This window comes from Gymnoscopelus braueri (assembly GCF_963280865.1).
Source record: "Gymnoscopelus braueri genome assembly, chromosome: 10".
NCBI classification, from domain to species: Eukaryota; Metazoa; Chordata; class Actinopteri; order Myctophiformes; family Myctophidae; genus Gymnoscopelus; species Gymnoscopelus braueri.
Window position 1 is genome coordinate 10,867,022 of NC_137611.1, and position 24,777 is coordinate 10,891,798.

At 42.3% G+C, this 24,777-nt stretch overlaps 2 protein-coding genes across 2 annotated transcripts in view; one reads left to right on the forward strand and one right to left on the reverse strand.

Moving 5' to 3' along the window:
* Positions 1-2,251, forward strand: part of LOC308093355 (relaxin-3 receptor 1-like) — a gene marked incomplete at both ends in the record, with an annotated part of 22,568 nt that extends 20,317 nt beyond the window's left edge. Inside the window, 3 exons of the mRNA XM_080439690.1 lie at positions 1-271; positions 834-1,088; positions 1,874-2,251. The exon at positions 1-271 is cut by the window's left edge and continues 191 nt beyond it. Of these exons, the coding sequence (XP_080295816.1) occupies positions 1-271; positions 834-1,088; positions 1,874-2,251 (904 nt within the window). The remainder of the gene's footprint in view (positions 272-833; positions 1,089-1,873) is intronic.
* The window catches only part of sirt6 (sirtuin 6), a 372,587-nt gene that overhangs the window by 308,465 nt on the left and 39,345 nt on the right, over positions 1-24,777 (reverse strand). The gene's annotated exons all lie outside the window — the stretch shown is intronic.

Genomic DNA, 24,777 nt, shown 5'->3' on the forward strand with positions numbered 1-24,777 from the left:
GGCGGTGGACACTGCGCTGGACTTCCGCTGGCCCTTCGGCTGGGTCATGTGCAAGATCGTCAGCTCCGTGACGGCGCTCAACATGTACGCCAGCGTCTTCTTCCTGACCGCCATGAGCGTGGCGCGCTACCGCTCGCTGGCCTCCTCGCTGCGGAATGGCGGCAGCAGCCCCGCGGCGGCCGCGGCGCGCGCCAAGTGGGCCAGCCTGGCCATCTGGACGGTGTCACTGGTGGCTACGCTGCCGCACGCCGTCTACTCTACCACCGTTCAGGTTGGCAGTGTTAATTTTGACAGCAAACTCTGATGTAGTTTTTTTTACCCATCATTGAAAGGGATTTCAACACAACTCCAGTGTGAAATGTTCAGTTGGCAATAGAAATGCATGCGAGCACAACCATTTCTCTTGTGAGGACATTGTCCTCACAATGTGTATTTCTCACATTCTACTATACTTGTCGGGACATACAAGTACACACACACACACACCTGGGACGGATTAATCCCTGCGTGGGCCCCCCTGGGCCGATGATCTTTTAGTCGGGTGGGCACAGCACGCAAACACACTGCTCAGGTTTCAAGGCATGTGACGGTCAAGGGTTACAGTATGTGTAGACTAGTACAGTATGTGCATGTAATAATAATAGATGATGCAAGATGACACCTCCTTTTTTACAAACAAAAGGAGGTGGTGCCCCCAGAGGCAAAAACAAAGAGGGAAAAACAAGCCTTTTGCCCCCCTTTTTTTTTACCATATGGGATCCCAGATTGTGTGAAAGCATTACAACAGGCTCTTAAAATCGATTGAAGATTTTCGCCATGTTTCGTCCGCACAGGTGTCAGCAGACGACGAGCTGTGCCTGATGCGCTTCCCCGACTCGGGCAGCTGGGACCCGCAGGTGCTGCTGGGGCTGTACCAGATGCAGAAGGTGCTGCTGGGATTCGTGGTCCCCCTGGTGGTGATCAGTGTGTGTTACCTGCTGCTGCTGCGCTTCATCCTGAGCCGGCGCGCCGTGGGCAGCGTCATCTCCGCCGCGTCGCCGGCGCCCAAGTCCGAGTGTGAGAGGGGCCGCCACCGGCGGCGTTCCAAGGTTAGCGTTAAGCCGTTAAAACCGGGAAAGCATCGGTGTCATTTTAGATTTTAGCTGTGTATCGTCTCTGTTCGGGGGAAACCTCATTAAGTCTAAAACTGTTACTTTTCAGGATTCTAATTCAAAAGTAGCAGATCCACAAGCTTGAGCTTGTGGATCTGCTACTTTGGATGCTTGTGTGTGACGCTGTAGTATGATTAAAAAGTTAAAACATGGAGATAAGAGTTTTCTGCCCGACAGCAACAATATATATAATACAGCAACATAGCTTTTTCAGAAAACTGTTAGGATTTAGAAGACATTTGTAGAATCGGCCTCAGGTTTTAATGGGTTAATTTGGTCGACTATGACGAAAAATGTTCGACAACTTATCTTTTTAAAAAAATTATAAAAACTAAATAAAAAACTAAGCTATGATGACTAAAACTGAAAACTAAAAATTACAAAATATATTGACGAAAAATATGACGAAAACTACTAATTGAGATCCAGTAGAACTGAGACAAGTAATCTGATGCTTGGTTGTTGATTTACAAGCTCACAACGAGTCTGCGGCGCGTTGTGAACTTGTAGATCGGCTATTTTCGTGTATTTTACTGTGGGCCCTATTTTGCCAGTCTTAAGTACCAGGTCTTATGACTTAATCAATGCTGTTTGACCACTCAAAATAGCCAAACAGCATTGGCCACGCCTCCAGGTCATAAGACCTGGTACTTAAGATGCGCAAAACAGGGCCCTATTACCAGAAAACAAAACGTAATCAAAATGTAACTGTCCACCTCAAGGTCACACGCTCGGTCACGGTGGTGGTGCTGTCCTTCTTCGTGTGCTGGCTGCCCAACCAGGCGCTGACGCTGTGGGGCGTGCTCATCAAGTTTGACCTGGTGCCCTTCACCAAGGCCTTCTACAACGCGCAGGCGTACGCCTTCCCGCTGACCGTGTGCCTGGCGCACGCCAACAGCTGCCTCAACCCGGTGCTCTACTGCCTCATCAGGCAGGAGTACCGCCAAGGACTCAAGGAGCTGCTGCTGCGCGTCTCTCGCTCCGTACGCCACTTCCTGTTGGCCCTGGCCCTGAGGGGGAGCTGCCGGGGGGTTGAGGTGGTGCCTGTGACCGTGGGGGCGTCGGGCGGCCTGGCCATGACTCACAAAGACGCCGTGTGAGAGTATTACAGGAAGTGCGATGCACTCTAGGGGGCAGTAGTTCTCAAATGGACCCCACAAATGGATATGTATTTGGCCGCGGACCCCCTCATCTGAATTGTTTTTGTACCAGGGACCACCAGAAGAGAAGATTTGTGTTAAAAGAAATTCAAAACTATTCATTCATTCAACTATAACATTTTTCAAACACTTTCAAGAGGGTATAGCATATACACTGGCCCAAAAGATGGCGGTGGGTGCACTCTAGGGTATAGCATAAGACACCTTGGCAGAAGACTGATGTACCTTGGCAGAAGACTGGTGTAGTTAGGAATTATGCCATTTAGTGACACTGATGACATCACTGAAACTCACCTGAGCGTGTCATCAGGTGAGGTGTTTAGCCCCGCCCAGAAAAAAATATGCTCTCAGGAGGAAATGCACCAAAACAGGGCACTTCCTGTTTACGGGCTCTTTAACCTGGTGGATCTGGACTAAAAGTGCAGTGAGGATTCTCAGCCTCCGTCGCTGCCAGGGATACCGGCTCAAGTGTTAACTGTTAACCTCATTTTGCTGGGGACCCCCTGGAACTCCCTCAAAGCCCCCAGGGGGTCCCCGGAACCCGCTTTGAGAAGCAGGGATGTAGCTAAGCTAAAGCGTGTGGCTCTAGGTTGGGGACCAGTGAATGACTTATAGGGGCTGCGTCCACCAAGGACGCCGTTCTCCCTGAGAGCAGCGTATAGATTTTGAACAGGCTCTATGCACAGCAGCCATGTTGGAAAAAAATTGGGCTTCTTCCTTACTTCCTTCACAGGTGTTACCAATTATACTAATTAAAATGTGGTTCCATTTAGTGTAGCACAGTGGTTATCAAACTTTTTAATTTCAAGGACCCCCATAACTCTGAGAATGTACAAATGGTTCCATTTGTACACTCTCAGAGTTACACACCCGTAAGGGGCCATTTGGAACCCCCTAAAGGAACCATGAGGGTCCCCCCTGGACCACACTTTGAGACCCACTGGTGAAGCAGAGTGTTCATTAGTAATAGTATCATTGGTAACACCTGTGAAGGAAGTAAGGAAGAGGCCCAATTTCTTTACAATATCATGGCTGCTATGCATAGAGCCTACTGTTTTCAATGGGAGCACCGCGTATGTGTGTTTATTTATTCTGCTATCTGGGTGCAGAAATTTTAAAAGAATATTCAATGTTTTGCATGGAAGAACGAAAAAAAAAAAAAGTTCTGGTGGACAGACACAGCCTTAGGGCTGGCCGATAATGACAAAATAAAATATCATGTTATTTTCTACAAAATACCTCAGTATCGATATTGTCGGGATGATTGATGACTATTGGTGCGTTCACAAAATAACTGTCTCTAATGCCTGTATAATGACTGAGTGGGTAAATATAATAGAAGAGCTACAGTATAGAGCATAGCAGTGGTGGCCATTTTATGCTGCCACAGATAGAAAACCCATTAATGTTTCCCATAGAGATTTTTGAAAATATTAATATAAATTATTTTAAGCTTGGAACCAAGCCATCCACATTATGCCACATGGTGATATTAGTAATATTACCATACGGATAACATATCCATATACTGCCCAGCGCTACATAGAACAGCTATTTATGTTGTTTATGTTTTATTCCAAGACAGTAAAGCAAGTCCTTGTCTTCTACACCTGGTTTAGATGGTAGGTTTTAAAGGTAGAGCAAGTGATATTTTTTTGGTTTAAGTATTTACTGACAGTAGTCACTGCTAGAGTGTTTGCACAATAACAGGGGGCTCCCCCTACCGATTTATCTACTGACAATTTTCCAGTTCCAATTTTGTCTGCTCTTTTCTTTGTGTCATCACTTCCAATTTCACTTTTCCTGTATGCATTCTCTCTCCTGATTAGATGAAATTGGTATCCCAACCTAAAAGAAATATTGTCTGTTTGCTGTTACTGAACAAACACTCTATAGGAATGATTACTATCAGAATATAGAGCTATTTAACACTTATTTTAACACACAAAAAAATCACTAACTGCAACATTAAATCCTACTTAGTTGACCCCAGGGTAGAGCTCTTCACAGGTCCAAAATGACGGACCCAAACCCTCGGACCCGGACCCGTGCAGGGGCTCGTTCCGAGATCTGTTTAGTTTCCGAGATATTATAGACCCAACCTATAATTTTATGGACTCGACATACCTAAAATGCAAAAAAAAAATATATATATTCCATAATGAAACCTAGGAGCTACGGTACAGCAGCAGCCTACAATAAGAGACAACGACCCTCATTTGCATGTTTTCACCTCGATGAAAAAGGAATCCATGATGGCACACGTGCATGTGCGCATTTTGACTCCATGGAGGTACAGTTTAATGCGCTCTGAGTCTGTGTGCTCTCCGCTCTCACTGAACGTACAGCATGTGCCGTTGCGCTGCAGTAATCTGATCCCGGGTCAGTGTAATCATCGTACTGTAATCACTTTTCTCTACCGATCAGCACTGAGCACGGGTCTTCCCCGGATCCACTTGGGTATTATACATAATGATAAACAGACCCGAGGTCCGAGATAATTAGAACCGGAACCGAGCTGGTTTCGAGTGATTATGGTACAAAACGGATCCTGTCGGGTATTTTTGGAATCGGGGGGAACCGCGAAGAGCTCTATACTACTAGGTCCTCTCCTGTTTTCACTCTGCACTAAATATCATCTCTCAAAGTATTATTTTGCCGAATGTTTGCCCTGGGACCCCTACAGTCAAAAACATCAGTGGTTCTCAAACATGTTCATGTCAAGGAGGAGAACCCCCGCATTGATATATTTGGCCACCACCATCGGAAAAGATCTCGGTGCCCACTTTGAGTTTTGATTGATTGAATATTTTATTAACAGTTTGCCCCAAAAAAGCACAGAGGTACAGTTATACAATAATGCTAAAAAGGATAACACAAAAAGCCCTGAGGTTGTGGCTTGTTTCCATTGTGGTCCTATGTATTCAATTCATCAAGACATATACAGACATACAATACTATACAAGAGATCATAAATAATAGGAGTAGTAAAACGTATATTTACAGAACCACTTAAATGCAGCCGTTCGAGAGTGGAACCAAGCATCCACTCTTGCGTTCAGCTGAGGACAGCTGCTCTGAAACTCTGTGAGAGAGAGAGAGAGAGAGAGAGAGAGAGAGAGAGAGAGAGAGAGAGAGAGAGAGAGAGGTCTGCATGACGCATGCTGAACTGCATGGCCTTGAATCACCTACTCTACCGGTCAGCTGGACATACTGCTGGACATGATTATTCTCCCAGTCAGCTAGACATTTACTGCTGGACATCATGGTGTGCCATTCTTCCAGGTACTCCAGGGACTAGCAGGCTCATTACGCTGCAAGGCCCTGAGGCCGGAGTGGCTTTCTGTTCCATCGTGGGCTGAATCTTCACCGGTGTAAAAGAAGAATATCATTCAGAAGCTGATAAATGGGTACTGTCCCCCTGATTGGCTTAAATATTGCAAGCCACCTGAAAATGTGTTTTCTGTTCATTAAAGACCTGGAGAGACAGGTAGACTCATGTTACTGAACAGACACTCTAGTCTATAGCAATGATAACTTTCACAATATAGTGCTTTAACTTTTTAACAAAAAAACGCTTTGTTTTAACCAAAACAATATCACTTACCTTTAACGTTAAGTGGTCAGATAGGTGGGCTGCCATTTTCAAGTTTTCAAGCAGGGCCTTATAGACATGGTTGAGAGCCGCTGGTCTACTACAAGGGTTTCCAAACCTTTCGGGCCAAGATCCCCCAAAATAATCATATTTGAACTGGGGACCCCCCACCATGACAAGCACTTGGAATTGTAGGCATTACATTTAGTTTGACTCGGTTCAACAGATACATATTGTGAAAATAGCCGAACTATAAGCTCACAACGACTCGCACTTGCGAGGCGTTGTGAGCTTGTAGATCTGCCTATTTTCACAATGTTTTCCTCTTTCTTACGAAATATTTGACGATTTGGCCCATTTGGTATTAAAAAAGGTCTTAAAAGTCATTACATTGTCGCTTTAGGAATACCCTGTATACACTTATACTGTATGTTGGTTTGTTTACTGTTGAGTGAGAAAACAATGTTGCACATTAAGCTAATCATTTGGGACCCCCAACATAATTCGGGGACCGACCCCCAGTTTGGGAACCACTGGTCTACTGTACGTGAACCTACTCTGTATGAATGTATGTATTGTGACGTTCCAATAAAATGTGCCAAACAACACAACCTAAAGGCCCTTGTTATATCCTAATACGATAGCACGCGGTGAGTGTGTCGTCTCGCGCGGCCTCAAACATTTAAAACATGAGGGCATAAAGCCTAGAGGTAAGACCAGAGTAGCTAAAAAATGCTTTGTTAAAAAGGTAGGTCTTTAGTCCTCTCTTAAAAGAATCAACCGACTGTGGTGCTCTCAGGTGGGCAGGGAGGGCATTACACAGATCGGGGGCGGCCGATCAGAAAGCCCTGTCACCCATGGTACGTAGGTTGGTCTTGGGGGTTCTGAGGAGGTTAGTCTTTGAAGAGCGGAGGCTGCGGGTCGAGGGTTGTGGGGAGACTAATTCCTTGAGGTAGGAAGGAGCGTTGCCGTGGATGCACTGATGAGTAAACAGAGATACCTTGTATTCGGTCCGGAAAGAGACGGGAAGCCAGTGGAGTGAACGGAGGATGGGTGTGATGTGTTTGTGTTTGCACACTCTCATCAGGATCCTAGCAGTGCTGTTCTGGATATATATACAGTACACACAAGTTTCCTAGGGAACTTACTGGAGAAAAGTGGGTGTGTGAGTCATTCAATTCATTTGAGTGATCCGTGTCAGTGAATAATAATGAGGGAACACCATCTGACACAAATCAAAAAGGGTCATATTAGTCCGCCTATACTTACTCTAGTCTCTCCACACAACAGATTCAAATGACCAATGTTTATTATCAAGCGCTGAAGTCAATTAATAAGCACCATTGAATCCCCATGCAGAGATGCAGGTGTCACAGCAGCAACAGCAGCCAGTCAGAATGAAACACAGGACTCAGGAGTTAGGCTACAGTGTAGCAATATATGAGCAAGTGCCAAGAGCCATTGATCATTAATTAGAATCAGCTGTGTGGAGGGAGATCTTCAGATTGTGTTCCTACACTATTATTGACGGATCACTGAAATGCATTTAATGACTGACAACAGGAAGTGATGCCCATAATTCACACAAGGCCTCATGGGACACTGGAGACTATTTTACAATTATTAAATTCAATCCTCGTTTCTCTCACTTCTTTTCGATGGGAATTTGTATTTACCTCAGAATCAGAATCAATCTTTATCACATTATAAGTAAGGTGGGCAAAATTCTTAGTTGTGCAGGCTCATCATTGCAGTTTAAAGACAGATGGAGAGAGAGTCATATCATAAAATACAGAGGAGAGGCATAAAGTGCATAATATATGACTAATCTGCATAAGCAATTAATGTGAGTAAATTGCACCAGACCCCTTGTGGTCTCCTTTAATGGATGGTGTATAGCAGCATACAGGCAACGACTGATTGACAAACATCAGCCTCAGCGTTGAATGCAGACACGCAATGCATTTGTTCATGTGTTCTGTTTGGTGAGGAGAGCCTGTTTACATGAAAAGATCATCATACACGTTTATGCAACAACTGAAAACAACTACAATTACTTTAAATCTGGCGAAAACCGGGACGATTGTGAAGTGAATGTTGAAAACATATTAGTGTTTTAGAGATATTTGTCGGGACTCGGGACACTTGAAATTGGGATGATCCCGGCCAACATCCGACGTCTGGTCTGTCTTCTCCAACTCCATCTTCCTATTGGAGTGAGGAGGATAGAGGAGCTACTTCCTGTTGGAGTTAGGAGGATAGCGGAGCTACTTCCTGTTGGAGTGAGGAGGATAGAGGAGCTACTTCCTGTTGGAGTGAGGAGGATAGCGGAGCTACTTCTGTTGGAGTGAGGAGGATAGAGGAGCTACTTCCTGTTGGAGTGAGGAGGATAGAGGAGCTACTTCCTGTTGGAGTGAGGAGGATAGGGTGCATCCACACATGAGATACAAGTTGACGCTAGTTGTCGCAAGCCGTTGTTCCGGTTCCGGCCATTTTTGGCCATTACTCAATGAAAAGCGGAACCCGAATATGCGCTTCAGACGTGCATCGGGACGGTCTTTCCGTTTTTTTCTATAACATGGAATTGGATGGGACTTCCGATGACTTGTATCTTATGTGTGGATGCACCTATAGAGGAGTGAGGAGGATAGAGGAGCTACTTCCTGTTGGAGTGAGGAGGATAGAGGAGCTACTTCCTGTTGGAGTAGTCTCGCGTTACCAGTCTCGCGTTAAATCCCACAATTTTCAAATGTTTCCGGCATACAGTCTGGGACTCGGAAGCTCTGATCATGATTAGAATATAAAAAGATGTGGAGCCTCCTCTCCATTTCCGTTTCGTCTTTACAGTCGCGCAAATTTATCCTAATATAAATACAAATCATCTAAGTATACATAGCTTGCTGCTTAGCAGAAATGGAAATTAAAAAGTAAAGTGTAAAGATATTTTAAAATATATTTTTGTGAACGGAAGTGCCAGTTTCCTCTCTCGGATTTTGGGAGTTGTAGTTCCAGACTCTATATAGCATTCAGAGATTGTGGAATACAGTAGTTGTCTGGCTACGCGAGACTATGTTGGAGTGAGGAGGATAGAGGAGCTACTTCCTGTTGGAGTGAGGAGGATAGAGGCGTGAGAAGGATAGAGGAGCAGAATGAGAATAATGTCCATGAGACAGCCAAGCCTTGTTGAGAAGTTATCGCGTCGGAGGCTTTTCTTCCGCCTGACAACACGCGACGACAGAGTCGTGCCGGAACAACAAAGCGCAGCGGGGAAATTGAGCTCGGCCACACAAAGCCCGCTCCCGTCGGCCTTTTGTAACCTTTTTAAAAACCGAAACGGGGGATAACCATCATCACGGGGCTGGCTGCCCGACAGAGCCATTATGCAAATACCACACACACACACACACACACACACACACACACACACACACACACACACACACACACACACACACACACACACACACACACACACACACACACACACACACACACACACACACACACAGGCGGTTCGTCTATTGTGCACCAATTATGGTGTAATCGTCATAGCTATTCATACTTCCTAGAAGACCCTATATCGAGGGCGGAAACCTTGTATGTCAAGAACCGTTTTCCAGGAAATGTTCAAAAGAACCAGGGTGTTCCACTTTATCTAATGTAGTTTATTATTTCAGGCTCTTGTTAATCCTTTTTATCGGTTCAATATGCACACAAACCCCACAGACAGACTTTCACTTTCAAGATGTTTCCAATCTAGTGAAAATAAGCGGATCTACAAGCTCACAACGCGCCGCCTCGCACGACAGGTTTTCAGCTTGTAGATCGGCTATTTTCGCTACTTTTGCTTTCCGACGCACTCTTGTTTGACGATTTATGAAAAAAAAAAAAAGTTAGAGTAGGAGCATTAACTGGTAGCCCTCAAACCACCAGTGCTCATGGAAGGGAATAATATTCGCGGAGAAAATTATGTCAAAAAGGCATTCAAAAATCCAGGTCAAGGCAATCAAGGCGCCCTCTTCAGTGTGTAATGATTACACCCTGAAGAAGGCACAGAAGCCGAGACACGTTGGTGTATTTTAATGTCTGTAGCCCAAATATAATAATGGCCTTTTGCTCATAAAATCCACCTCGAGTGCATGAACCTGAATCTTTCTATGCCTTTTTGACAAATTGTTTCCTCTCTCCTGGACAAGACTATGTTGGTAAAACCTTGTATCCACAATTGGGAATGATGTGGAGCCATTGTGAGCTTGTGGATCGGCTATTTTTGCTGCATTTTGCGTGACACTCTTGTACGGCGAAGTAGGGCATTAATTTACAAAAACAAACCCACAAAAATATGTTTGATAAAACCTCCTAAATATGGGAATAGGTTCATGGAGGAGATACAAGGTTGCTGCTCCTATGGAAATCAGGACGTCTATCATTGGTTATGTCAGCAGGAGGCTTCAAGAGGGAACTGCATCCGCAAGGGAATAATGGAAAACCATTAAAACTGATTTGACAAGTAATCAATGCTTTTACAACATCCAGGCTGAAGCTTGATGCTGCTGACCTGGTTTGCACATGTTTGCAATATGTTGTTTGTTTCCTACAGGACATGATGGGTGTTCAACAAAAAATCTTTATATAATAGTAGCGGACCAAGCACAGAGCCAAAAGGACAAGTTTACTAAAGTATTGAGGGTTTCAGCGGTTAAATGTCTACACAAAAACTACATATGAATCCAACATATTAATATAAAAGATCATCTAAACAAACACACATTAATTTAGACAACACTGATGATGGTTTTTAAAGGATGCAGCCGACATGATTTCACCATGTGTCACACACATAGTCAATATGTCCCCTAGAGCAAGGCACTGTCCCCTTGCCCTTGAACATGAGACATGCCAAGATAATCCCTCTTTTTTTAAACGGAAAATAGGTCCGACCCCGGAAACTACAGACCCATATCCATACCCAGTGTCACTTCCAAGGTATTGGAGAAAGTAAAACATGATCAACTTAATGGGTACATCAGTGACTCCGAAGGGGAAGAGATGTGTGTGTGTGTGCGTGTGCGTGTGCGTGTGCGTGTGCGCGCGTGCGTGCGTGCGTGCGTGCGTGTGTGAGAGAGAGAGAGTCTGTGTGAGTGTGTGAGTGTGTGTGTGTGTGTGTGTGTGTGTGTGTGTGTGTGTGTGTGTGTGTGTGTGTGTGTGTGTGTGTGTGTGTGTGTGTGTGTGTGGCTGCTGTAGCGCACCTCTGTAGACTGCCCCCTTTGCGCGTTCACGTTGAGAGGGAAGGGAGGGGCACGGGCACAGGATATAATTCAATCAGTCGTTAGTGCTGTTGTTATTGCTACTTACAGAGGTCTTGGCTGTTCTGGCTGGGAGGCAGAGCAAGAGGCTGACTGGGGAAGGTGCAGTTCAAGCCTTCCATCACACACCCATCTTTCTCACCTGAAGACAGGCATGCAAAAGAGTTTTATTTTAGACGTTCAGCTCTTATTTTCAATGACATAAGTACAAGTTCACAGTCAGCGTAACTTCCGCCACCACCAAGTGAAAATCCAACTGTCCCATTACTATGTCCTTGGGACACTCTGATATGTTTGTTAAGTCTGGTGATGTGTTAAGTCTGGTGATGTATGAGACGTATTTTTTGCATTTTTATCCCACAATTTTGCAACCCCATTTTTTCACCCTGCCAATTTCTTCCTGCCATGATGACACGTTAATTATTGACATGTTATTGTGTTATCCTTCTAGCCTTAATGTCTTACTGTACCACATGGTGTTTACATGTCTGATTAATAAAGTATTCAATCAATCAATCAATCAATCAATGAAGGCCATGGCTGCTCCCTCACATTGGCCTTCTCTCCCTCAACAAAATGGTACCACAGTGGCCTTGATGTCACGCCCACACTACTCCAGCTGATTTCACAGTTTTCTCCTGTGCCTCTGTCCTGTTAATACCGTTTTTAAACATAGTGTCTTTGGTAGAGATTCTCAATTCTTAACTCCCCCTGACTCCCCGTCTTCAAATGAGTGCAGTGACTCTGATTGGTGCAGAGCTGAGTGTGTATACAGTTTCTATACAAATATTGTTAATACGTACATACCAATACATTATTTTGTGAAATAAAGAGCTTTTTATGTATGTATTTCACTGATAGCTATACTATTATGTATAAAAATATATATAAATTAAACTTATTTGATGGCCATCCTGCCCTGACATTGCCCTGACATTTGGCCACAAAAAAGAAAAGTGTGTCCGTGCCCCTAAAACGATGGAATTGCTGCATCGAGATGTCAAAGCAAACAAGCTTACAGGCATGTTGTATTTCTGAGATAGAAGTTTTATTACATGAGCAGTATAGTTCTCCAGACCATCGTTATGTTGCACAGTACTCACAAACAGCATACAGCATGAAGGGATTTTGACTCTATAATATTCAGCTTGTCAAAACATCACAAGGCCAATGATGATCAGCATGTTGTGCATCACGTGCACACGCTAGTCTGTTAGGCTAATACAGTGAATGGAAAGACAGTAAGGCTGTACCTAACAGTATATGAAGACATTATTTCACATGAATGAATGTAAAACATCAAAGCAGTGGTGGGAAAAGCACTCACATTTCTTACTTAAGTAAAAGTATCAATACTGCAATGTAGAAATACTCTGTTACAAGTTAAAGTCCGGAATGAAACATGTACAAAATTATTGGCATAAAAATGTACTTTGATGCCAATTTGATACTCATTATGCAGAATGTCTAAAATTATTTTGAAAATAGCAGATCTACAAGCTCACAGTGTGTCGCATCGCGACGCATTGTGAGCTTGTAGATCGGCTATTTTCAAATGGCCAAAATGTATATAGGGCTAAAGTGGATTAATGTATGTTTTGTAATAGTAATCAAAATCTCCAAAGTAACTGGTAACTAAAGTTTTCAAATAATTGCAGTGGAGTAAAAGTATAACATTTGCCTCTGAGATGTAGTGGATTAGAAGTAAAAGTACTGAAAATTGGAAATACTCCAGTTAAGTAAAAATACCTCAAAATTGTACTTAAGTGTCAATACTTGAGTAAATGTGCTTAGATACTTTCCACCACTGCAGCAAAGCAACATCTGGATGTATATATTTATACATTGGACATATTTTAAACGATCATGCAACTGATTTAACGTTTGTCAGTATTCAAAATGCCATTATGAAGTATAAAGCATGAGTGAATACACAGGTGCGTTTGTCTCAGTGGTTTAGTAAACTTTGTGTAGGCTATTACGCTCTGATGACGGGATACGAGCACAATACAGTAACAGGCTCTGTTAATAATAGCCATGATACTTCATGTTATTATTCAATATACTGTACTGTAGTGTATTTTATTTTTTAGTTTTTAACTCATCCAGTGCCACATGATGTCAAAGACGTCACGAGGCCTGACGCCCTGTGCGCCACATGACGTCAAAGACGTCATGAAAAAATAAAAAATAAATAAAGGCTTTTTTTTTCATGTTCAGAACCCAAGATCTTTGTTTAACTTCTTACTGAAAAAGGCTGTATCTCGGCTCCTGAGCACTTTTTTTTTACAATGAATTTTGGCTGTGGCACTCACACACAATCACCGAGCCAATCTCACACTTCACCATGGCGATCTCTAGTTCCTCACACTTCACCACAGGCTCTGGAAGGGAAAAAAATGCACTTATTAAAAAACTAACTACAATACTATACATACATCTGTAGACATTTTTGTTTACACAACCTAGTTACTCAACCTACACACAAACCCAGTGCCAAACAGAACAGGTGTGAACATTTTAGAAACGAAGAGGACATTGCAGCGTTTTGGTTAAATCTGCTGTACAGTATGTGCTTTGGGTCCCACATTGAAAACTGTTTAGGAAACCCTGTCAAGACAGCACATCGTCTCTGTCGGGTGGAAACCTCATATGTCCAAAACTGTTACTTTTCAGGATTCAAAATTCAAAAATAGCAAGAGTAGCCGATCGACAAGCTCAAAGCGCGTCGCTTTGAGCCGTGCTTCGAGCCTCGTTTCGAGCCTCGTTGCGAGCCTCGTTGCGAGGTTGTGGATCTGCAACTTTTGATGGTTTTGTGTGACACTGTATAATATGATAAGGGCGTTAATTTACGAAAAAACACAAAAGTAAAAATATGGCGATAAGAGGTTTCTGCCGCGACTGCGACGAAATCCTGTTGAACCCCAACAGCTGTAAAATACGTACTTGGTCCCGGAAAGTTGCATCTGGGGATCTCTGGTTCATCACACTTCACCACATGGAGAGGGTCTGGAGGGAAAATTACAGTTAAAAATACAAACTACCAGCATACATACATACTGTAGACATTTTCGCTTACACAACCTAGTTACTCAACCTACACACAAACCCACTGCCAAACAGAACAGGTGTGAACATTTTAGAAAAGAAGAGTTTGATTAAATCTACATAGTTTGGCTCCCACATTGAAAACTGTTTTGGAAACCTTAACACAGCAAATCGTCTCTGTCGGTTGGAAACTTCATATGTCCAAAACTGTTACTTTTTAGGATTAAAAATTCAAAAACAGCAAAAGTAGCCGATCGACAAGCTCAAAACGCATTGCTTCGAGCCACGCTTTGAGCCTAGTTTCGAGCTTGTGGATCTGCTACTTTTGATGGTTTTGTGTGACACTGTATAATATGATAAGGGAGTTAATTTACGAAAAAAACACAAAAGGAAAAATATGGAGATAAGAGGTTTCTGCCGCGACAGTGACGAAATCCTGTTGAACCCCAACAGTTGTAAAATACGTACTTGGTCCTGGAAAGTTGCAGATTTCGATCTCTGGTTCAACACGCTTCAGCACAGGGAGAGGGTCAACACAGCGAGGGTCTGGAGGGAAAATTACAGTTAAAAATACAAACTACAGTATACATACATACTGTAGACATTTTCGTTTACACAACCTAGTTACTCAACCTACACACAAACCCACTGCCAAACAGTCCAACACTGTTACTTTTCAGGATTCGAATTTCAAAAATAGCAAAGGTTGCCGATCGACAAGCTCAAAACACGTCGTTTCGAGCTGCATTTTGAGCCGCGCTTCAAGCCACGCTTCGAGCCTCGTTTCGAGCTTGTGGATTTGATGGTTTTGTATGACAGTTTTGTGTGTAGTATGATAAAGGCGTTAATTTACGTAAAAACACAAAAGTTAAAATATGGAGATAAGAGGTTTCTGCCGTGACAGCGACTAAATCCGGTTTAACCCCAACAGCTGTAAAATACGTACGAAAGTGGCAGATTTCGATTTCTGGTTCAACACACTTCAGCACAGGGAGAGGGTCTGAACTACAGTATACATACATCTGTAGACATTTTCGCAAACACAAACCTCAACCTACACACAAACCCACTGGCCAAACAGTCCAAAACTGTTACTTTTCAGGATTAGAATTTCAAAAATAGAAAAAGTAGCCGATCGACAAGCTCAAAACGCGTCGCTTCGAGCTGCATTTTGAGCCGCGTTTCGAGCCTCGTTTCGAGCTTGTGGATCTGCTACTTTTGATGGTTTTTGTGACACTGTATAATATGATAAGGGCGTTAATTTACGAAAAAACACAAAAGTTTAAATATGGAGATAAGAGGTTTCTGCCGTGACAGCGAAATCCTGTTGAACCCCAACAGTTGTAAAATACGTACTTGGTCCTGGAAAGTTGCATCTGGTGATCTCTGGTTCAACATACTTCACCAGGGCTGGAGGGAAAATTCCAGTTAAAAGTACAAACTACATTATACACACATCTGTAGACATTCTCGCAAACACAACCTAGTTACTCAACCTACACACAAACCCACTGCCAAACAGTCCAACACTGTTACTTTTCAGGATTCAAATTCCAAAAATAGCAAAGGTTGCCGATCGATAAGCTCAAAACATGTCGCTTCGAGCTGCATTTTGAGCCTCGTTTTGAGCTTGTGGATCTGCTACTTTTGATGGTTTTGTGTGACACTGTAGTATGATAAGGGCGTTAATTTACGAAAAAAACACAAAAGGAAAAATATGGAGATAAGAGGTTTCTGCCGCGACAGTGACGAAATCCTGTTGAACCCCAACAGTTGTAAAATACGTACTTGGTCCTGGAAAGTTGCAGATTTCGATCTCTGGTTCAACACGCTTCAGCACAGGGAGAGGGTCAACACAGCGAGGGTCTGGAGGGAAAATTACAGTTAAAAATACAAACTACAGTATACATACATACTGTAGACATTTTCGTTTACACAACCTAGTTACTCAACCTACACACAAACCCACTGCCAAACAGTCCAACACTGTTACTTTTCAGGATTCGAATTTCAAAAATAGCAAAGGTTGCCGATCGACAAGCTCAAAACACGTCGTTTCGAGCTGCATTTTGAGCCGCGCTTCAAGCCACGCTTCGAGCCTCGTTTCGAGCTTGTGGATTTGATGGTTTTGTATGACAGTTTTGTGTGTAGTATGATAAAGGCGTTAATTTACGTAAAAACACAAAAGTTAAAATATGGAGATAAGAGGTTTCTGCCGTGACAGCGACTAAATCCGGTTTAACCCCAACAGCTGTAAAATACGTACGAAAGTGGCAGATTTCGATTTCTGGTTCAACACACTTCAGCACAGGGAGAGGGTCTGAACTACAGTATACATACATCTGTAGACATTTTCGCAAACACAAACCTCAACCTACACACAAACCCACTGGCCAAACAGTCCAAAACTGTTACTTTTCAGGATTAGAATTTCAAAAATAGAAAAAGTAGCCGATCGACAAGCTCAAAACGCGTCGCTTCGAGCTGCATTTTGAGCCGCGTTTCGAGCCTCGTTTCGAGCTTGTGGATCTGCTACTTTTGATGGTTTTTGTGACACTGTATAATATGATAAGGGCGTTAATTTACGAAAAAACACAAAAGTTTAAATATGGAGATAAGAGGTTTCTGCCGTGACAGCGAAATCCTGTTGAACCCCAACAGTTGTAAAATACGTACTTGGTCCTGGAAAGTTGCATCTGGTGATCTCTGGTTCAACATACTTCACCAGGGCTGGAGGGAAAATTCCAGTTAAAAGTACAAACTACATTATACACACATCTGTAGACATTCTCGCAAACACAACCTAGTTACTCAACCTACACACAAACCCACTGCCAAACAGTCCAACACTGTTACTTTTCAGGATTCAAATTCCAAAAATAGCAAAGGTTGCCGATCGATAAGCTCAAAACATGTCGCTTCGAGCTGCATTTTGAGCCTCGTTTTGAGCTTGTGGATCTGCTACTTTTGATGGTTTTGTGTGACACTGTAGTATGATAAGGGCGTTAATTTACGAAAAAAACACAAAAGGAAAAATATGGAGATAAGAGGTTTCTGCCGCGACAGCGACGAAATCCTGTTGAACCCCAACAGTTGTAAAATACGTACTTGGTCCTGGAAAGTTGCAGATGGCGATCTCAGGCTCTTTCTTGGTAGCAATAAGGACTATAGAGGAAAGAGTGCAGTTTAAAAGATGTACATACATCCAGTTGTGTAAAAAAATATATAAAAATCTGCAGATCTACAAGCTCACAGTGCGACGCATCGCGACGCTTGTGAGATTGTAGATCGTCTATTTTCAAATGGCCAAAAAGTATATAGGGCTAGTAATTAGTAAGTAAAGTTTCCAAATAATTGTGGAGTAAAAGTACAATATTTGCCTCTGAGATGTAGTGGAGTAAAAAAAGTACAGTAAATAGTTACTTTACACCACTGCAGACATTTTGTTTACACAACCTATATATTGTCGCTGTCAGGTGAACCTTGTAAGTCCAAAACGTTACTTTTCAGGAAATGGGGAAAAAAAGAACCTTGTGTTCCAATGGATCCAATGTAGTTATTATCTAGTCATGAGCTCTTGTTAATACTTTATTGGTTCAATATTTATAATATGTGTAGTATGATAAAGGCGTTAATTTTCGTAAAAACACAAAAGTTAAAATATGGAGATAAGAGGTTTCTGCCGTGACAGCGACTAAATCCGGTTTAACCCCAACAGCTGTAAAATACGTACGAAAGTGGCAGATTTCGATTTCTGGTTCAACACACTTCAGCACAGGGAGAGGGTCTGGAGGGAAAATTACAGTTAAAAGTACAAAGTACAGTATACATACATCTGTAGACATTTTCGCAAACACAAACCTCAACCTACACACAAACCCACTGGCCAAACAGTCCAAAACTGTTACTTTTCAGGATTAGAATTTCAAAAATAGAAAAAGTAGCCGATCGACAAGCTCAAAACGCGTCGCTTCGAGCTGCATTTTGAGCCGCGTTTCGAGCCTCGTTTCGAGCTTGTGGATCTGCTACTTTTGATGGTTTTGTGTGACACTGTATAATATGATAAGGGCGTTAATTTACGAAAAAACACAAAAGTTTAAATATGGAGATAAGAGGTTTCTGCCGTGACAGCGAAATCCTGTTGAACCCCAACAGTTGTAAAATACGTACTTGGTCCTGGAAAGTTGCATCTGGTGATCTCTGGTTCAACACACTTCACCAGGGCTGGAGGGAAAATTACAGTTAAAAGTACAAACTACATTATACACACATCTGTAGACATTCTCGCAAACACAACCTAGTTACTCAACCTACACACAAACCCACTGCCAAACAGTCCAACACTGTTACTTTTCAGGATTCAAATTCCAAAAATAGCAAAGGTTGCCGATCGACAAGCTCAAAACACGTCGTTTCGAGCTGCATTTTGAGCCTCGTTTTGAGCTTGTGGATCTGCTACTTTTGATGGTTTTGTGTGACACTGTAGTATGATAAGGGCGTTAATTTACGAAAAAAACACAAAAGGAAAAATATGGAGATAAGAGGTTTCTGCCGCGACAGCGACGAAATCCTGTTGAACCCCAACAGTTGTAAAATACGTACTTGGTCCTGGAAAGTTGCAGATTTCGATCTCTGGTTCAACACGCTTCAGCACAGGGAGAGGGTCAACACTGTGGCACTCACACACAATCACCGAGCCGATCTCACACTTCACCATGGCGATCTCTAGTTCCTCACACTTCACCACAGGCTCTGGAAGGGAAAAAAATGCACTTATTAAAAAACTAACTACAATACTATACATACATCTGTAGACATTTTTGTTTACAGAACCTAGTTACTCAACCTACACACAAACCCAGTGCCAAACAGAACAGGTGTGAACATTTTAGAGGACATTGCAGCGTTTTGGTTAAATCTGCTGTACAGTATGTGCTTTGGGTCCCACATTGAAAACTGTTTAGGAAACCCTGTCAAGACAGCACATCGTCTCTGTCGGGTGGAAACCTCATATGTCCAAAACTGTTACTTTTCAGGATTCAAAATTCAAAAATAGCAAGAGTAGCCGATCGACAAGCTCAAAGCGCGTCGCTTTGAGCCGTGCTTCGAGCCTCGTTTCGAGCCTCGTTGCGAGCCTCGTTGCGAGGTTGTGGATCTGCAACTTTTGATGGTTTTGTGTGACACTGTATAATATGATAAGGGCGTTAATTTACGAAAAAACACAAAAGTAAAAATATGGCGATAAGAGGTTTCTGCCGCGACTGCGACGAAATCCTGTTGAACCCCAACAGCTGTAAAATACGTACTTGGTCCCGGAAAGTTGCATCTGGGGATCTCTGGTTCATCACACTTCACCACATGGAGAGGGTCTGGAGGGAAAATTACAGTTAAAAATACAAACTACCAGCATACATACATACTGTAGACATTTTCGCTTACACAACCTAGTTACTCAACCTACACACAAACCCACTGCCAAACAGAACAGGTGTGAACATTTTAGAAAAGAAGAGTTTGATTAAATCTACATAGTTTGGCTCCCACATTGAAAACTGTTTTGGAAACCTTAACACAGCAAATCGTCTCTGTCGGTTGGAAACTTCATATGTCCAAAACTGTTACTTTTTAGGATTAAAAATTCAAAAACAGCAAAAGTAGCCGATCGACAAGCTCAAAACGCATTGCTTCGAGCCACGCTTTGAGCCTAGTTTCGAGCTTGTGGATCTGCTACTTTTGATGGTTTTGTGTGACACTGTATAATATGATAAGGGAGTTAATTTACGAAAAAAACACAAAAGGAAAAATATGGAGATAAGAGGTTTCTGCCGCGACAGTGACGAAATCCTGTTGAACCCCAACAGTTGTAAAATACGTACTTGGTCCTGGAAAGTTGCAGATTTCGATCTCTGGTTCAACACGCTTCAGCACAGGGAGAGGGTCAACACAGCGAGGGTCTGGAGGGAAAATTACAGTTAAAAATACAAACTACAGTATACATACATACTGTAGACATTTTCGTTTACACAACCTAGTTACTCAACCTACACACAAACCCACTGCCAAACAGTCCAACACTGTTACTTTTCAGGATTCGAATTTCAAAAATAGCAAAGGTTGCCGATCGACAAGCTCAAAACACGTCGTTTCGAGCTGCATTTTGAGCCGCGCTTCAAGCCACGCTTCGAGCCTCGTTTCGAGCTTGTGGATTTGATGGTTTTGTATGACAGTTTTGTGTGTAGTATGATAAAGGCGTTAATTTACGTAAAAACACAAAAGTTAAAATATGGAGATAAGAGGTTTCTGCCGTGACAGCGACTAAATCCGGTTTAACCCCAACAGCTGTAAAATACGTACGAAAGTGGCAGATTTCGATTTCTGGTTCAACACACTTCAGCACAGGGAGAGGGTCTGAACTACAGTATACATACATCTGTAGACATTTTCGCAAACACAAACCTCAACCTACACACAAACCCACTGGCCAAACAGTCCAAAACTGTTACTTTTCAGGATTAGAATTTCAAAAATAGAAAAAGTAGCCGATCGACAAGCTCAAAACGCGTCGCTTCGAGCTGCATTTTGAGCCGCGTTTCGAGCCTCGTTTCGAGCTTGTGGATCTGCTACTTTTGATGGTTTTTGTGACACTGTATAATATGATAAGGGCGTTAATTTACGAAAAAACACAAAAGTTTAAATATGGAGATAAGAGGTTTCTGCCGTGACAGCGAAATCCTGTTGAACCCCAACAGTTGTAAAATACGTACTTGGTCCTGGAAAGTTGCATCTGGTGATCTCTGGTTCAACATACTTCACCAGGGCTGGAGGGAAAATTCCAGTTAAAAGTACAAACTACATTATACACACATCTGTAGACATTCTCGCAAACACAACCTAGTTACTCAACCTACACACAAACCCACTGCCAAACAGTCCAACACTGTTACTTTTCAGGATTCAAATTCCAAAAATAGCAAAGGTTGCCGATCGATAAGCTCAAAACATGTCGCTTCGAGCTGCATTTTGAGCCTCGTTTTGAGCTTGTGGATCTGCTACTTTTGATGGTTTTGTGTGACACTGTAGTATGATAAGGGCGTTAATTTACGAAAAAAACACAAAAGGAAAAATATGGAGATAAGAGGTTTCTGCCGCGACAGTGACGAAATCCTGTTGAACCCCAACAGTTGTAAAATACGTACTTGGTCCTGGAAAGTTGCAGATTTCGATCTCTGGTTCAACACGCTTCAGCACAGGGAGAGGGTCAACACAGCGAGGGTCTGGAGGGAAAATTACAGTTAAAAATACAAACTACAGTATACATACATACTGTAGACATTTTCGTTTACACAACCTAGTTACTCAACCTACACACAAACCCACTGCCAAACAGTCCAACACTGTTACTTTTCAGGATTCGAATTTCAAAAATAGCAAAGGTTGCCGATCGACAAGCTCAAAACACGTCGTTTCGAGCTGCATTTTGAGCCGCGCTTCAAGCCACGCTTCGAGCCTCGTTTCGAGCTTGTGGATTTGATGGTTTTGTATGACAGTTTTGTGTGTAGTATGATAAAGGCGTTAATTTACGTAAAAACACAAAAGTTAAAATATGGAGATAAGAGGTTTCTGCCGTGACAGCGACTAAATCCGGTTTAACCCCAACAGCTGTAAAATACGTACGAAAGTGGCAGATTTCGATTTCTGGTTCAACACACTTCAGCACAGGGAGAGGGTCTGAACTACAGTATACATACATCTGTAGACATTTTCGCAAACACAAACCTCAACCTACACACAAACCCACTGGCCAAACAGTCCAAAACTGTTACTTTTCAGGATTAGAATTTCAAAAATAGAAAAAGTAGCCGATCGACAAGCTCAAAACGCGTCGCTTCGAGCTGCATTTTGAGCCGCGTTTCGAGCCTCGTTTCGAGCTTGTGGATCTGCTACTTTTGATGGTTTTTGTGACACTGTATAATATGATAAGGGCGTTAATTTACGAAAAAACACAAAAGTTTAAATATGGAGATAAGAGGTTTCTGCCGTGACAGCGAAATCCTGTTGAACCCCAACAGTTGTAAAATACGTACTTGGTCCTGGAAAGTTGCATCTGGTGATCTCTGGTTCAACATACTTCACCAGGGCTGGAGGGAAAATTCCAGTTAAAAGTACAAACTACATTATACACACATCTGTAGACATTCTCGCAAACACAACCTAGTTACTCAACCTACACACAAACCCACTGCCAAACAGTCCAACACTGTTACTTTTCAGGATTCAAATTCCAAAAATAGCAAAGGTTGCCGATCGATAAGCTCAAAACATGTCGCTTCGAGCTGCATTTTGAGCCTCGTTTTGAGCTTGTGGATCTGCTACTTTTGATGGTTTTGTGTGACACTGTAGTATGATAAGGGCGTTAATTTACGAAAAAAACACAAAAGGAAAAATATGGAGATAAGAGGTTTCTGCCGCGACAGTGACGAAATCCTGTTGAACCCCAACAGTTGTAAAATACGTACTTGGTCCTGGAAAGTTGCAGATTTCGATCTCTGGTTCAACACGCTTCAGCACAGGGAGAGGGTCAACACAGCGAGGGTCTGGAGGGAAAATTACAGTTAAAAATACAAACTACAGTATACATACATACTGTAGACATTTTCGTTTACTCAACCTAGTTACTCAACCTACACACAAACCCACTGCCAAACAGTCCAACACTGTTACTTTTCAGGATTCGAATTTCAAAAATAGCAAAGGTTGCCGATCGACAAGCTCAAAACACGTCGTTTCGAGCTGCATTTTGAGCCGCGCTTCAAGCCACGCTTCGAGCCTCGTTTCGAGCTTGTGGATTTGATGGTTTTGTATGACAGTTTTGTGTGTAGTATGATAAAGGCGTTAATTTACGTAAAAACACAAAAGTTAAAATATGGAGATAAGAGGTTTCTGCCGTGACAGCGACTAAATCCGGTTTAACCCCAACAGCTGTAAAATACGTACGAAAGTGGCAGATTTCGATTTCTGGTTCAACACACTTCAGCACAGGGAGAGGGTCTGAACTACAGTATACATACATCTGTAGACATTTTCGCAAACACAAACCTCAACCTACACACAAACCCACTGGCCAAACAGTCCAAAACTGTTACTTTTCAGGATTAGAATTTCAAAAATAGAAAAAGTAGCCGATCGACAAGCTCAAAACGCGTCGCTTCGAGCTGCATTTTGAGCCGCGTTTCGAGCCTCGTTTCGAGCTTGTGGATCTGCTACTTTTGATGGTTTTTGTGACACTGTATAATATGATAAGGGCGTTAATTTACGAAAAAACACAAAAGTTTAAATATGGAGATAAGAGGTTTCTGCCGTGACAGCGAAATCCTGTTGAACCCCAACAGTTGTAAAATACGTACTTGGTCCTGGAAAGTTGCATATGGTGATCTCTGGTTCAACATACTTCACCAGGGCTGGAGGGAAAATTCCAGTTAAAAGTACAAACTACATTATACACACATCTGTAGACATTCTCGCAAACACAACCTAGTTACTCAACCTACACACAAACCCACTGCCAAACAGTCCAACACTGTTACTTTTCAGGATTCAAATTCCAAAAATAGCAAAGGTTGCCGATCGATAAGCTCAAAACATGTCGCTTCGAGCTGCATTTTGAGCCTCGTTTTGAGCTTGTGGATCTGCTACTTTTGATGGTTTTGTGTGACACTGTAGTATGATAAGGGCGTTAATTTACGAAAAAAACACAAAAGGAAAAATATGGAGATAAGAGGTTTCTGCCGCGACAGCGACGAAATCCTGTTGAACCCCAACAGTTGTAAAATACGTACTTGGTCCTGGAAAGTTGCAGATGGCGATCTCAGGCTCTTTCTTGGTAGCAATAAGGACTATAGAGGAAAGAGTGCAGTTTAAAAGATGTACATACATCCAGTTGTGTAAAAAAATATATAAAAATCTGCAGATCTACAAGCTCACAGTGCGACGCATCGCGACGCTTGTGAGATTGTAGATCGTCTATTTTCAAATGGCCAAAAAGTATATAGGGCTAAGTAATTAGTTAATAAAGTTTCCAAATAATTGTGGAGTAAAAGTACAATATTTGCCTCTGAGATGTAGTGGAGTAAAAAAAGTACAGTAAATAGTTACTTTACACCACTGCAGACATTTTGTTTACACAACCTATATATTGTCGCTGTCAGGTGAACCTTGTAAGTCCAAAACGTTACTTTTCAGGAAATGGGGAAAAAAAGAACCTTGTGTTCCAATGGATCCAATGTAGTTATTATCTAGTCATGAGCTCTTGTTAATACTTTATTGGTTCAATATTTATAAAAGAAAAAAACCAAAGACCAACAAACCAATTTCAATTTCTCTTAAAGGAGTAGTTCACCCAATAAATGACTTATTTTCTAACAATTACACACCCAATGAAGCCTTGAATTCATGGAGATTGTCTTATTTTTGTTGCATTCCTGAGACAATAATTTGATGACAGGCGGAGACTCCGGTAG